Source organism: Mustela lutreola, chromosome 7, assembly GCF_030435805.1.
Source record: "Mustela lutreola isolate mMusLut2 chromosome 7, mMusLut2.pri, whole genome shotgun sequence".
NCBI lineage: Eukaryota > Metazoa > Chordata > Mammalia > Carnivora > Mustelidae > Mustela > Mustela lutreola.
The window spans coordinates 121,459,732-121,476,245 of NC_081296.1; the positions used below are offsets into that span (position 1 = coordinate 121,459,732).

General features: G+C 39.2%; 1 protein-coding gene and 1 pseudogene across 3 annotated transcripts in view; both read right to left on the minus strand.

The window, feature by feature from the left end:
• DCAF5 (DDB1 and CUL4 associated factor 5) overlaps positions 1-16,514 on the minus strand; it is a 102,688-nt gene that overhangs the window by 70,932 nt on the left and 15,242 nt on the right. For 2 of the 3 annotated variants that reach the window (XM_059182425.1, XM_059182427.1), the window contains exons 2-4: positions 3,647-3,790; positions 1,209-1,245; positions 187-326 (exon numbers count right to left, since the gene is read on the minus strand). In XM_059182425.1, coding sequence (XP_059038408.1) covers positions 187-326; positions 1,209-1,245; positions 3,647-3,790 — 321 coding nt within the window. The remainder of the gene's footprint in view (positions 1-186; positions 327-1,208; positions 1,246-3,646; positions 3,791-16,514) is intronic. The other variant, XM_059182426.1, reaches the window with a different exon arrangement.
• On the minus strand, positions 13,471-16,201 carry LOC131836727 (ATP synthase subunit d, mitochondrial-like; annotated as a pseudogene).

Here is a 16,514-nt window from a genome sequence, read left to right on the forward strand (position 1 = left end):
AGAAAGGTGCCTCACTTCTGGCTTGCGCACATGATGGGACGTCTACAAACACACATCTATGCCCCACCATGAGAGCTGCCTCTCCCTTTCCAACTCTCCCACGCAGGTTACTCAGGTCATAAACTGCTTCTGCAATGAACCTGACATCAAACTCTTCAACACAGTCCAACAGCCCTTTGACCCTACCTCCATGGGGAGACTCCCGGATGTCCCAGATGAGAACCCGGCCATCATCTGAGGAGCTGGCAAAAATGTTGTCATTCACCGGACTCACTGACAAGCCATATACTGCATCTTCGTGAGCAAACACATCCAAGGTCTCGCTGCTGAGAGACAGAGAGCAGAAAGAGGCACACAGGCACACACATGCACACAAAGACTGCAGAGTCCCAGCCCTCAAGTTCCTCACGTAGGGCTCTCCCTCATTTCCAGTAAAAAGTCAATCGAGCGAAACCCAAAGGATATTGTATTTCTTTAAAAAGTAGGTACCCAACTTTCAGGTAAAAAATAAAAATTCATTAGAAAAGCTTTTTATAGATTTCATGGTTTGTTTTTTTGCACTAAATGAGCATAGTTAAAAAAGTGATTCAATATATGAGTTTAGTGTTTTCACTTCCTGCGGAATGTATCTGCTTCTGTACAGAGCTGGGGGGTGGTGCTTGATTTTCAAAAACAAGCGAACTTCAAAGCAGTCAGATCTGGTATCAGCAGGGGAAGAAGAGGATTGATGTGGCTATCTGGTATGTGAGCAAGAGCATGGCCCTGGGACCAGGCAGCCCAAGTTCAAATCCCAGTACCACCTGACCCTAAGTTACCTAATTTTCTACACCTCAGTTTCCTCAACCACAATGACACTAGAATCATACAGCTTTATAGAATCACTGTGAGGATGAAACTGATGAACACATGTAAAGCACTTAGAATAGTACCCCACATAAAGATTAGTTATTATTATGCTGTTGTTTTCTTCTCTTCCAACCTCTTCCTTTAAATTTTCACCTAAATAGTCTAAGTTCATTCCAACTTTACAAATTCTTTCCTTAATCAAAATTTTATTTCAAAATTATTACAGAAATCTGTTTCAGAAAAGGACTGCTGGCTTCATGTTATTTCCTTCAAAAAACAACTACTTCTGTCTAAAGAGATATTTGCCTTTCTTCATGTGAAAACTGGAGTCAGTCACCTTCACATACCAACAATCTATTTACCTTTCGACATCATGGAGGATAACTTGCTCATCATTTCCTGTAAGGGAGAAAAGTAGACATTTGATAATTCCTGCAAAGTGCTACCTGTCCATATCACAATATGAAATTTTCAAGTTTTCAGAAAGCATATGAACAAAGTCAATGTTAATATAAATTAGGAGTATTAATTAGAAAAAAAGTTTTATAAAAATAATGTCAGAAAGATATAAAAGAATTTTCAAAAGCCTAGTAGCAATTAGGTGCTTTCCAAAATGAATTACTAAATGGATTATAATATATACATATATATATATGGAATTAAAAAAACAAAAAACTGTGGCCATTAAGAAACATAAAGGAGTAAATGATCATGGGCAAATTAATTCATCCAAGCTAGCTTTTTTTTTTTTTAAGCAAAACAACTGTGAGACTTAGAATACAGATAACTTATGCCTCAGTTTGTTTATCTATAAAATAAGGATAATTGTACCTACTTCATAGGGTCATTGCAAAGGTAAGAGTACATTCGCAAAACCATTCAGAATAGGGCCGAGCACTTAGTAAGTGCCTAATAAGTATCTCCTGATATTGATATCCTTATCATCTCACAACATTAAAATCTGATGATTGTGTGATTATAAGTGATGGGAAAATTTTTATCCACAACTTCTTTCTATTGCATTTTTCTTTATTCCATCAAGGAATCTAAAAATACTACATTCACAATATGTGTAGTCCTGCCTTCAAAGTGCTTATATAACCAAACATAAAAACCTGAATATGAAAAGAAAAGTAAAAAAATTCCCACTCTACACTGAAAGCACAACCAACAGTCACTTCAACAGAAAGTAACAGAAGCAGTAGAGATGTGGCCCGGGACATCCTAGATCTCTGGCTATAAACTCTATTGTGGGTGCGTACCAAGTAATCAAACCCAGACTAATGCCTCCTAGGTAACAGGCACAGCTGAGGTGCTGGGGATACAAGAAGAGGAAGAGGAAGATTCTGCCTGGCCCTCAAAGAACTTCCAGTCCATCTATGCAGCAACTAATAATGACAAAATGAGTTATGTTGTAGTGATATGCTCTATAATGGGGACACAGAAAAAGGAAATAATATTTCCTTCAGGAGTGGGTTTGAAAGTACATGGCAGAAAAGGAGAACGTTTTTATGGGGAAGAAGATATCTGAACAGAAACTCCAGTAACTCAAAACTCTTACCAGTGGAAGACTTAGGGGAATTAGTGGGGACTGGACAATTAATCATGATCCATGAAGGAAGAGCAAGAGCAAATGATACAAGGGCACCTAAGATGGCTAGTGGTTTAGTGGGCTAGAGTACAAGATACTGGGGAGGGAAATGAGACTCAAGAAGTAGAAGTTTACACTTCATCCTGAGGACACTGTAGGGTCAGAGGCTGACACGGTTAAATTTTATTTTTAAAAGAAAACTTGTAATAAATAAGGAGAGTTACAGACAGGTTGCAGAAATCACAAAGGCCACTGCAACAGTCCGGATCAAAGATAAGGACCCGAACCAGGGCAGTAGGTACAAAAAAGAGAACAGAAAGTAAAGGATGAATATGAGAAGCTTGCAAGTCTAGTTGGTGAGTGACAAGATACGTAAATGAAAGAAAGGAAGGTTTGAGGATGACTTCAAGATTTCTGTTAAGCTGAACTATGTGGAAGTGTCATTTTTTAGTTAAAAGTGCTTCAATATTAGCAATTTCTGAAAGTTAAATTTAATAGCTTAAATCATTTATGTGAATGCTGACAGTAACTGAGAAAAGGAATCCAGGGAACATGAGGAAATATTTGTACAGGAGGAAGACTAATACTCTTGGCTTTAAGATCTGCCGCACTTAAATTGCTTTTAGAACACATAGCTAGATATTCATGGCAAAATCTGCAGTGCAAAAGAGAGGTGAGAACTAGAAATGTTGTGGTCAGAAAGGAGTGTGGTTGATAAGGACCACCGTGAGGCTGGCTTGAGCCCAAGCCATTCTAATTGTACCCTAACACAACGTTTTTCGAACAGGAGCCATCCATGGATCACGACATCAATTTGAGTCACAAACTTTAAGTTCTTTAAGAATAAAGTAGCATTTTAAAAAAATCAAAATGTACCACACAGAGTAAGGTTAAGTACTATTTTAAATATGTGTGTATGTTTCTACATGCCAGACTGCAATGTAGGAAGTTTTCTACCAAAAACAAACAAATGACAGTGAAGAATCAAAAGAACAGAAGGAAGGAAGGAAGGAAGGAGGAAGGGAGGGAGGGAAGAACTGCGCTCCTATACCCGTCTAAACTGCTGTAATGCAGAAAAGACAGCTATGGGAAACCAGTAATTCTACAGCCCAGTGAAATAAAGAAAAACAAGGAGTTATTTTAGCACTCCTTTATCTAAAATCTCAGCCACGGTGAATTGCCCAAAGTAGAAATCTCCCTTCTCCTCACCTCCAGAGAATACTTTGGTGTTCCCACTGTTGAAAGCCAGGCAAAAAATGTTGGAATGGTGCTCTCCTTTCAGCTGTATGGGCTTGACTCTGGAGTGGATAGCTTGTTCCATGTGCCATAGCAGAACCCGGCGGTCATCTCCTCCTTGAGAGGGGAGTTAAGAATCTAGGGTTAAAATGACTGACACTTAAGGCTGACACTCAGTTTTGCCAGCCCTGAATCCCATCCTTTCCAAAACTGCAACTCCCCAATTCTGTAAGATTCTCATGGGGCACATAAACCCAGGACTCTACCCCCTTAACTATCAGTAGACACACAATCTCTAAGCCACTCACTTTTCCCCAGAAAAACGTGGACATATAGAAATGGAAAGGGATAAACACTGATATTGAAACCCTCAGAGCCACCCTATTCCTGACTTTCCAGAGACTGAGTTTAAATATTTCTTCACTTGGGGCACCTGGATGGCTCAGCTGGTTAAGCATCTGCCTTTGGCTCAGGTCATGATCCCAGGGTCCTGGGATAGAGCCCTGCATCGGGCTCCCTGATCAATAGAAAGCCTGCTTCTCCCTCTCCCTCGGCTGCTCCCCATGCTCGTACTCTTTCTCTCTAATAAATAAATAACATCTTTAAAGATTTTTTAAATAAATATTTCTTTACTTGCTACCTAAAAATCCTTCTATAAAGCCCCCCATTTAAAAAAAATATATATTTTATTTATTTATTTGACAGAGAGATAGAGAGCACAAATAGGCAGAGTGGCAGGCAGAAGGAGAGGGAGAAGCAGGCTCTCTGCTGAGCAGGGAGCCTGACCTGGGACTCTATCCCAGGACCTGACATCATGACCTGAGCCCAAGGCAGCTGCTTAACTGACTGAGCCACCCAGGCACCACCACCCCCCCCGACCCACCATTTTTTGTCTAACAGAAGCTGAGCTGGTTTCTAATGCTTGCAACCAAAGAACTCCACAGTAATACTTCTAGCATACTAGTTTTCTCTCCTTAATGTGACCTCATTGACTATGGAACAGCATGCAAGTGACAACTAAGGAACTGCCTGCCCCAGGCACCATCTAGACAGAGCCTAGCTCTCATAAAGCCCAGGCCAGCTCTTCCCTCTACATAACTCACAATCATCTGAATTAAATGAGCAGTATTATACTGCATGAGCCAGCTTCTAACAAATGAGAAGATGTATATTCTATGTATTTTTTATATTTGCAGATGCATTAAAAATGTCTGAAAGATGAGTAACTTTCAAGTGTTAACAATGATTAATAGTGGTAACTATTGTCAGGGAACAGGATTGAAAGACGGGGAAAAAACAGATTGGAGGGTTTTTACTTTTATTTGATATATTTGGCACTAACTTTCTACAACAAGCCTATACTATTCTCCCAATAAAAATTTAAGTTACAAAAGGGGCAAACACGAGCAGCAAACCACAGCTCTCTGTACCTCTTCTTTCCCTCCTCCATTCCCATCCAACAGCCACAAATTATACACATCCATATAAGGGCATACCGTGCAGCCATGAAATCAGTAAATCTGTAAGAACTAACTTGGAAATGTGTCCATCTTTATTAAGGGGAAATGTAAGGTATAAAACAATATGTGTATCGGGGCACCTGGGTGGCTCAGTGGGTTAAGCCTCTGCCTTCGGCTCGGGTCATGATCCCAGGGTCCTGGGATCGAGCCCCGTATCTGGCTCTCTGCTCAGCAGGGAGCCTGCTTCCTCCTCTCTCTCTCTGCCTGCCTCTCTGCCTACTTGTGGTCTCTGTCTGTCAAATAAATAAATAAAATCTTAAAAAAAAAAAAAAAAAAAACCAATATGTGTATCAAACTTCATTTTGTGTAAAACAAAATTTTAAAAAGCTCCATGACTGAAGGAACTTTGTCAATTTTGTACACTGCGGAGTCCCCAAAACCTAACTGAGTGCCCTCAAAGAGCAGACTTTGAACTAACATGTTCATATTTGCATATATATGCTTATATTCTCCTACTTATCTGGCTATTATAAAAACTGTTTATAGTGGAGACGCCTGGGTGGCTCAGTGGGTTAAGCGGCTGCCTTTGGCCCAGGTCATGATCCCAGGGTCCTGGGATGGAGTCCCACATCGGGCTCCTTGCTCGGCAGGGAGCCTGCCTCTCTGTCTGCCTCTGCCTGCCTCTCTGCCTGCTTGTGTACTTTCTTTCTCTCTTTCTTACAAATAAATAAATAAAATCTTTTAAAAAAATTGTTTATAGTGGACACCACCTCCAGGCTAGAGTTGGGAAACTTTTTCACTGTGGAAAATTTACATATAATGTGAAATTTACCATACTAACCATTTTTAACTATACAATTCAGTATATCTGCACTATTGTGCAACCACCACCACTATCCATCCCCAGAATCTTCACATCATCCCAAAATGAAACTCTGTACCCAGTAAACAATAACTTCTCCCATCCCCAGTAACCACCACTCTACTTTCTGCCTCTATGAATTTAACTGTTCTAGGTAACTCATATAAGTGGAATCATACGATAGTTGTCTTTTTTATTCATTTTGCATAATATCTTCAAAGATCATCCATATTGAAGCATGTATCAGAATTCCACTCTTTTTTGAGGCTAAATAATATTCTGTTATACACACTTACACACACCATATTTTGTTTATCCATTTATCAACTGATAGACATCTGGGTTGTTTCCACCTTTCGGCTATTCTGAATAATGTTGCTAACAACACGGATATACCAGTATCTGTTCAAGTCCCTGCTTTTAATTCTTTTGGGATTCTTTTTTTTTAAAATTTTTAATTTTTTATTTTTTATAAACATATATTTTTATCCCCAGGGGTACAGGTCTGTGAATCACCAGATTTACACACTTCACAGCACTCACCAAAGCACATACCCTCCCCAATGTCCATAATCCCACCCCCTTCTCCCAACCTCCCTCCCCCCAGCAACCCTCAGTTTGTTTTGTGAGATTAAGAGTCACTTATGATTTGTCTCCCTCCCAATTCCATCTTGTAATTCTTTTGGGATTCTTTTAATTCTTTTGGGAAACTTTTGTACTTTAATTTTTACTTTATACCTTCTTGTAGTACTTGACTTTTTGTCATAAACATATTTCCTTTTATAATAATAAAAAAAAATCAAAGACGGTACAGTAGCTAAGTCAAAGTTATTCTCCCTCCCCTAGAAAGAAGTTGCTTTTGCTCCTTCGGTTCCTTCTTTCTTTGTCAAAATCAAGTTCTATGTCCCCCTCCCCCTTCATTGTCTATCAAACTGAACCCTTTAGTGTGGCTCAGTTCCTGTATTTATGATTTGCCTGTTTCAACTATGAGTTCTCTGGCCTGGGATGTTTATCTAAAAATTCTGTATCTTGAGGCACCTGGTTGGTTTAGTCAGTGGAGAACATGATTCTTGATTTCAGGGTTATGAGTTCAAGCCCCATGTTGTGTGCAGAGATTACTTTAAAAAAAAAAAAAAAAAAAACCTTAAGAAAAATTCTGTATCTCTTTTATGTTAAAGTCATAAAAATAAAAGTGTGTGTTTTTGTTTTATTTTAATGAATAATGACACAAAGGAATTTTTTAACCTATTAATAGATTCTTAACAGGCAGTGGGCACTTTAGTTCTCTATAGTTCTACTCTTACTGTTTTTCCCCAACACTGAGGCATGGCTTTTGCTACTGTGTATCCTATATTGCAGAAGTATTTCTCTGTACCCACACCTCTACCAAAAGTGTAAAATTAAAAGATAAAAAGGTCCACATGTTTCTTCTACTTACTCATGTTTCTAATCTAATCTCTCTGAGCCTGAGTTTCATCAAATATAAAATGTGGATCATAACAGCTCTACCCTTAAGGGTTTTATAGATTATACAGCCAAGTATACAAGAAGGTTAAGTAACTTGCCATGGTCACACACATTAAGTAATGTGGTTGAGCTAAGATTCAAAAGCAAACAGTTAAGACTCTACAGTCACCATTCTTTTTTAAGATTTTACTCATTTATTTGACAGAGAGAACACAAGTAGGCAGAGAGGCACACAGAGAGAGGAGGAGGAGCAGACTCTCTGCTGAGCAGGGAGTCCAATGTGATGTTGAGATCAATCCCAGGACCCTGGGATCATGACCTGAGCCAAAGGCAGACTGATGGAGACACCCAGGCACCCCTATAGCCTCCATTCTTAACCACTATTCTGGGTTGCCTACCTTACAGAACCAAAAATAAACCGTAAATGAGAAAGCGGTTCATCTAATGGACAACTGAAGGGATCCCCCATCTTGGTAACATAACTCAAAAATGTGTAGGTTAGAATAGAACAAGGGAGCATAGGAATAAAAATAGAAGCTGACTAAACTGGAGTAAACTAAGGGGCCAGGAACAAGGGAGGGAACAAGGGACTCAGGACAGCCTGAGTTGAAAGATTTTAACAATACACAAAACTGACAATGGCTTAGGAGCCAAAATATTCAAAGAATTACTACAAATCAATTCTTAAAACCATTAGGAAAAGAGGCAAATATGACAATTCACAGAAGAGAAAATCCATATAGCCAAAAAATGTAACAGAGCATCTCAACCTCTAAAGTGATCAGGGGAGGGGCGCCTGGGTTGCTCAGTGGGTTAAAGCCTCTGCCTTCGGCTCAGGTCATTATCCCAGGGTCCTGGGATAGAGCCCGCCAACGAGCTCTCTGCTCAGCAGGGAGCCTGCTTCCCCCTCTCTCTCTGCCTGCCTCTCTGCCTACTTGTGATCTCTGTCAAATAAATAAATAAAATCTTTTAAAAAATAATCAGGGGAATGCATATTATAATTTACATACATTCTTACAAAAGTGGCACAAGGAAATGCACAAGAATGTTCACTGCATCCCTGTTTATAGTAGCAAAAAAGCAAACAAACCCATGGACAACCTAAGTATTCACTAATATATAAATTAGTAAGTTCCACTAGAACACAACCAAATAGAACACCATACAGCAGTTAAAATGAACTAGGAATATGTGTAACAACACGAGTAAATCTTGAAAACCTAATGGTAAGTAATGAAGTTTCAGAAGGATATGTAAAAGATAACATTAAGTTTACATTTTTAAATATATAAATACCATAAATTGTAGATAAACACATCTAGTAAAAGGGGACTTCGACTGTATCTATAAAGTTCTGTTTAAAAAAAAAAGGCTACAAGCAAATTTAATAAACTGTCAACATTTTGTCAAACCCAATTACTTTCTTTGCTTTTTTAATTAATTTTTTAAAATTTCAGTATATTTAACATACATATTATATTAGTTGCAGGTGTACAATATAGCAATTCAACAATTCTATACATTACTCAGTGCTCATCTCTCTATTTTTGTTTTATGTTATTAAGGAAGCATTGTTATGTCTCTTATTTTTTAATATAGTTTTTAATTTTTTTATTAACATATAATGGACTATTTGCTCCAGGGGTACAGGTCTGTGAATTGTCAGGCTTACACACTTCACAGCACTCACCATAGCACATACCCTCCCCAATGTCCATAACCCCACCACCCTCCTTACCACCCTCCCCACGGCAACCCTCAGTTTGTTTTGTGAGATTAAGAGTCTCTTATGGTTTGTCTCCCTCCAGATCCCATCTTAGTTTCATTTATTCCTTTCCTACCTCCCAAACCCACCATGTTGCCTTTCAATTTCCTCATATCAGAGAGATCATATAATTGTTTTTCTCTGACTTACTTCACTAACCATAATACCCTCCAAGAGTTCCAGCCACGTCGTCGTCGTCGCAAATGACAAGATTTCATTTCCTTTTGATGGTTGCATAATATTCCATTGTATATCTATACTACATCTTCTTTATCCATTCATCTGTTGTGTTATATCTCTTATTTTAAGTACGCTCCACACCCAAGTTGGGACTTGAATTCATGATCCTAAAATCAAGAGTCACATGCTCTAGCAGCTACACCAGCCAGGCGCCCTAGTACTGTCATGTTTCTTAAGTATAATAATGGCATTATGGTGCTGTTAAAAAAAGAGATAAAAAAGTGCTCATCAATTAGGGATGCATAGTGAAAAAGGTGAACTGATATGTCTGGAATTTCGTTTAAAATATTCGAGAAATAAAAAGGTAGGGGGGAATAGGTGATCAATAAAATGTTGGTAATTATTACAGATGGGTATACTACAATGTTGTGAATACTTGAACATTTCTATAAAATAAAACATTTTGGATTTTTAAAATGTTCACAATAGAGGGGCAGCTGGCTGGCTCAGTCAGAAGAGCATTTAACTCTTGATCTTGGGGTTGTGAGTCTGAGCCCCACAATGGATGTAGAGCTGACTTAAATAAAAATTTTAGAAAATGTTCATGATAGAAAAAGAAAAATGAAAACAAGACTCCCCAGGAAGGGCTGGTTTACTCATGGCAAAGAAATATAGAACTGATGGAACTTCTACTTATTCAATCAGACCAATGCCAGGTAGCACAACCTCTCCTGAATTGGAGCAGCTTAAAAAAAAAGAAGTTTAATAAAAAGGAAAATAATATCTACACCTATGCACTTAAAGACATAACTATTCTCTGGCATTATCGTTAGTGTTCATACTAGACATTCATATGATGATTTAATTTTGCCAAATAATGCTTAGCAATTTAAAATACGTGGTTATTTGTAGAACGCCTTGAGCAAAATGATGTGTCCTTAGTATCTAACACGATGATGACAGCCCAAGTCCATAGGAGATTGGAATCACTGAGTCAGAAATCATGGCTATGGCAGGGCCTGTTTCTTACACTTTGCCCTCGAGCTTAGTGTCAGAAGATATAAGGCGCACCTCCCCACACACACACACATTTCCTTAGGCAAGGTATTAAGAATTCTGTGCAAAGACAACACTTTTCAACCATGTGTTGTCAAAAACCACAGTGGGTGCAAACTAGGTTATCACCTGAAATTGCGGAGCTGCTTTAGAGCCAGTAGAGGGAGCATAACAGCTGTGGCCAAATCTCTGACCCCACAAAGCAAAGGAGGGCTAGTGGAACAAGGATAAATCAGTTCAGAACCTGAAAAAAACTGGCTAGTTCTCCTCTCTCTGTAAATCATCTAGAAAAATTCAAAGGAGCGGAGATGTATTGTGTGCTTCCACGCAGAGAGACTGTTGGACCTGCATATAATCAAGTGGAGAGAAGGATCCATAAAGCCAGCTCTGAGCGCTGGCCAGTTCGGTCCTTCTGCAAGGTTGGTTATCCCCAGTCTCTCTAGGGCTCCTGGGGAGCACAGAGACCTCATAGGAAGGCAAGGCCTTTCTGCTTGGCACCAGGACCAAGCAAGCGACAAGCAGAGGACAGGGCTTCTAAGCCTGGTTTACTCATGAATGACTGTTTAGCTTTAATTCATCTGAGAACTCCAAAGGAACATAAGCTACTCTGTTGCTGGTCATTTGGGGTTGATTTAATTCCGCACTAAACTCACCAATTCATCCCAAAATGTACTATAATCACACTGCGGCAACAGTTTTGAAGTTACAAAGAAGCTTTATATTTAAAAGAGTACTCTTGGGATGCCTGGGTGCCTCAGTGGGTTAAACCTCTGTCTTCAGCTCAGGTCATGATCTCAGGGTCCTGAGATCGAACCCACATCGGGCTCTCTGCTCGGTGGGGAGCCTGCTTACCCCCAATCTCTCTCTGCCTGCCTGTCTGCCTACTTGTGATCTGTTAAATAAACAAACAAAATCTTAAAAAAAAAAAAAAAAAAAGAGTACTCTTTCAGGATGCCTGGGTGGCTTAGTCAGTTTAAGCATCTTTATCTCAGCTCAGGTCTTGATCTCAGGGTCATGAGTTCGAGCCCTGAATTGGGCTAATTTTTAAAAATTTTTTAAATTTTTAAATTTAAAAATAAATAAATACTCTTTTCAAAGGGTTCTTCTAATAGAAGCAAAAACTATACAAGCCCTCATAGCATACTGTAACAAAAGTAATTATTTAAATTTTAAATAATTATAATTATTAATTAAATTAAATATAAATTAAATTATAATTAAATAATTATTCTTATTTTATAGCCCAGAAAAGCTGAGGCCCAGAAGGAAAAGAATTTGTTTTGGGCTTCCTCAGAAATTCAGGCAAGGAGAGGACAGGACTAAGAGAGCATTCTAAAACTTGATCCTTCAAATACTCCTGCAGCACATTGTCTGAAGAGCAAGAAACTAAACCATTTAAAAGTCCATCATTAGAAGTCAGGTTAAAATTACTGTTCAGTGAAATAAACCAAACACGAAAGGACAAATACTGTCCAATTCCACTTATATGAGGCATCTAGAGTAGTCAAATTCATAGTGACATAAAGTAGAAAGTAGCTGCAGAGGGGGCGGGGATGTTGTTTAAAGGAAACAGAGTTTCAGCTTTGCAAGATGAAAAACTCCTGGAAATGAATGGTGATGATGGTTGTATAACAATAACAATGCAAATGTACTTTATACAACTGAAAGGAATAGTTAAATCAGTAAAAATGGTAAATTTTGTGTTATTATATTTTACCACAACAAAAATACAAGAAGGTTTATTGTTCATGTATGTACCATATATTATGATGGGGGGAGGCATGAGGCATTTCTGTCCGTACTGACATGGAATAATCACTACGACCAAGAAGTGTTTGTGACTGTACTAACTATTCAAAACAATATTTTCTTTTTAAAAATGGCAGAATGGGATTAGATCCAGGATTTGCAGTCCTAGTAAATAAAGGTGGTACTATAGAAGGGTACATGAAGTACAAGTTCTGGAAGAAAAGTGCCTAGATGCACCATCCATGTGTCCTTGGGTGAGTTACTCTACTTCTCTAACCTCAGTTTTATGATTCTAAAATGAAGAAAATACCAAATATCTCACAGGGTCATTGTCAGTATAGATATAAATATGTAAAAACACTTACCCAGTGTGTCATATATTAGGTATACATAACCCTCAGAATGTTCTAGTTCCTTGTACACATCATTCATGAATTTGCCCTAATGTTTCTAACTCTTATTTTAGGTAGCACAAGAGTATGAATAGCATGATACATTTTTTAAAAGATTTTATTTGTAAGTAATCTCCACACCCAGTGTGGGGCTTGAACTCACAAGCCTGAGATCAAGAGTCACATGCTCTGATTCAATCAGCACCCTGATACATTTTAATAAAACATATACGTATGTACACACACACAAATCTGTAAATGGAAGAGCAGAATCAAAATGTTTAACAGAGGTTATCTCTTGGAAAGAGCAATTTTAGTTAATAACCCTTTATATTGTAGGGACATCTGGGTGGATCAGTCAGTTAAGTATCTAACTTTGGCTTGGGTCCTGATCCCAGGGTCCTGGGTTGGAGCCTCTGCTCAGTGGAGAGCCTGCTTCTCCCTCCCCGCTCTGCCACACCCCCGCTCCTGCTCTCTCTCACATAAATAAAATCTTTTTTAAAAAATCCCTTTTAGGGACGCCTGGGTGGCTCAGTGGGTTAAAGCCTCTGCCTTCAGCTCAGGTCATGGTCTCAGGGTCCTGGGATAGAGCCCTGCGTCAGGCTCTCTGCTCAGCAGGGAGCCTGCTTCCTCCTCTCTCTCTGCCTGCCTCTGTGCCTACTTGTGATCTCTGTCAAGAAGATAAATAAAATCTTTTTTTTTTTTAATCGCTTTTATATTGCTGTAGTTGGGTTTTTTTTTTTTTTAACTTACAGAAACAAAAGGAAAATTATTCAGCACGCCTTAAATCTTTTTAGCCTATTTACTCCTTCTTTGCAGTGTATATATCACCACTTTGTGAAGCCAAACTTTTTGTGTGGCCCGTATCTCTGCTGAGTTTTAAGAGCAGGCATGGAAATACAGAGGCTCAGCCTGTGGGCCACATAGCCAGCCACTTCAGTGAATGGGAAATGAAGTCTGTTTTGCTCTTTTCCCAAAGATGAAAATAATTAGCATTATTCTCAGCACAGAAATTCATTCACATACATCTCTGCTTGTGAAATAAGGATTATATAAACCCTTTTTACAGATGAGGATCAGAGAGACATAATGACTTGCTAATGCAAGGAGCTAGGCCTGGAGCCTAAAATCAACTTGTATTCCTCTTACCCCGAAGTGGGGAGGCCAAAATACTACTATGAATTTTAAGTGAGTCTGCCCTACCACATTACACAGGAAAGAAAAGCATTTTCCATTTTGTCTTCATTAATTTTCTCCTAGATATGCCTGGCATTTTGCTGGGTTTTTAAATCATTTTCAAGTGTAGAGTTTTGTGGCATTAAATACATTCACATTTTCACATTGTTATTCAAGTATCACCACCACCCATCTTCCAAAACTTTTACATCCTCCCAATCTGAAATTCTGTACAAAATAATAAATCTCCATTCCTGCCTCTCCCCTGCCCTTGGCAACCATGATTCTAACTCTAGAGACCCTATTTCTGTCTTCAGGAGTTCAACTACTCTAAGTACCTCATATATATGGACTCATACAATATTTGTCCTTTTATGATTAGCTTATTTCATCATAATGTCTTCATGGTTCAATACATATTTTGTGGCATGTGTCAGAATTTCCTTTTTAAGGCTGAATAATATTCTGTTTTATGTATATACCATATTTTGTTTGTCCATTCATGCTCCCAATCTTTGGCTATAGTGAATAATGCTATTATGAACATGAGTGTACAAATTATCTGCTCAACTCCCTGCTTTCAATTCTTTGGCGTTTATACCGAAAAATGAAATTCCTGGATAATACAGTAATTCTGTTTACTTTTCTGAGGAACTGAAAACTATTTCTGAGTATTGTTTTCCACAGTGGCTGTGCCATCCCACATTCCCACCAACCAACACTGCACTAGACTTCCAATTTCTCCACATCCTCACCAACACCTATTATTTTGTTTTGTTTTGGTCTTTTTTTTTTTTTTTTTTTTTAATGTCCAGCGTTTATAATTCAAGGGCCAGCGCTCTTTCCCCACCTCAAGTTTATAAATTTTTGATTGGCTTGTGAGGCCAACAGGGATACTTCTTGTCTAATTTGGTTTCTGGGAAGGCTTCATTCAGGTCCTCAATGGTCATCTGATCAAATGAAACTAGGTTCTTTAGCTTCTCCAGCTGTGTCTTGTATTCCACAATCCTGGCCTTTGAGACAAAAACTTGGCACAACTTTTCACATCTTCTTTTTCTTCAGCATCCACCTGAACAATGTATTTATCCTCTGGCACAGGAATCTTCAGGGCATCGAACTTCTTCTCAAAGTCATCTACCAAGCCAGCCTTCGTCACATTGGCCTTAGAGTAAGCCCAGTCGATAGTAGGGGGTTTCTCAGGGACAGTGGCCAACTTGGAGGTAAGTGTCTCATTCCAAAATTTTAGGGAGTTAGCAATGGCCTTCTGGTTTTGGGGTATGATCTCCCCAAAAGCTACCCAGTCAATAGTTATTAGAGCAAGTTTTTGCCCAGCCATCTTGAGATCCCTCACTGACCCTGGCTGCCTAGAGTCCATGGTCTTGTGTTGTTTTTAAGTAACAGTTATCCTAATGGGTTTGAAATGTTTGCTGACCTTTTTGACCTTCAAATAATACACCAAAATGACTCTCAAGTCCTTACTAAATATCTTGAAGCACATCATGCAGTCTGTTATTTTTCTTCATTGTTTTATTTTACATTTACCTACTCTAAAAGTCAGTAGTAATCAGGGGCACCTAGATGGCTCAGTCGGTTAAGCTCCAACTCTTGGTTTCAGCTCAGGTTATGCTCAGGAGTCATGAGACTGAGCCCTGGTTTGGCTCTGCTGGGTGTAGAGCCTACTTAAGATTCTCTCTCTCTGTCTCCACCCTCACAAGCTCTCGCTCTCCAAAAAAAAAAAAAAAAAGAAAGAAAGGGAGTAGTCACTCTTCCGCTCTCTCACTCCATCTGGACAAAAAAAGTTGCCTGCAGTTTACCCTCATTGGTTTGGTGCTTCACTACTGGAAGGAAATGATGTCATACATAAATTTGAGATATTTATATGCATACTCTCCTCAAATCACTTACGAAAACATTAAGAGCACTAATCTCCATTTACCCAAGCCTGCCACTTCTGTAATTAGACCTATTTTAGAGGCAGATGTAGCATGAGGCAGCACAGCATTCAAAACCACAGGCTTGGCATACAAGTGCAAAGGTTCAACTCTCGATGTCACTACCACTTACTAGCAGAGTGCCTTCAGGCAGGTAACTTAACCTCTCTCACTTGTATCCTCTCCTCTGCAAAACTGAGAAAATAACCCCACCTGTTTTATAGTGTTATGTTAGGATTAATGAGATAGATCTGTGTGGAGGGCTTGGCCCATTGCCTGATACACAGTGTGAGCTACAGAAATGTTAGCCAAATGTATGCCGTTTGAACTCCAACGATAGCTAACAGAGCTAAATTTATTCTGGGCCAGGGGCTATCCTAAGGGTTTTACATTTAGTGGCTCTTCTAATCCTTTTAACTATCTTATCAAAGAGGTATTGTTGTTATCCTTATTATCCAGATAAAACTACAGAAAAACTAACTATCCTGAAGGTACACAGCAATCAAGAGTGGGATCATGGATCTGAATCCCAGCCAGGTACTCTGGCTCCAGAGACTGTACTCCTTACCAGGATACAATTCAGCCTCTCAAATACAACAGGGGCCAGGACAAAGCAAATGAGGGAAACCTGTCAGAGTGACGGGCTGACTGGAGAACATATAACCCTTTTAAAGAACAAGCTGCTGGGTGCCTGGGTGGCTCAGTGGGTTAAGCCGCTGCCTTCGGCTCAGGTCATGATCTCAGGATCCTGGGATCGAGTCCCGCGTCGGGCTCTCTGCTCAGCAGAGAGCCTGCTTCCCTCT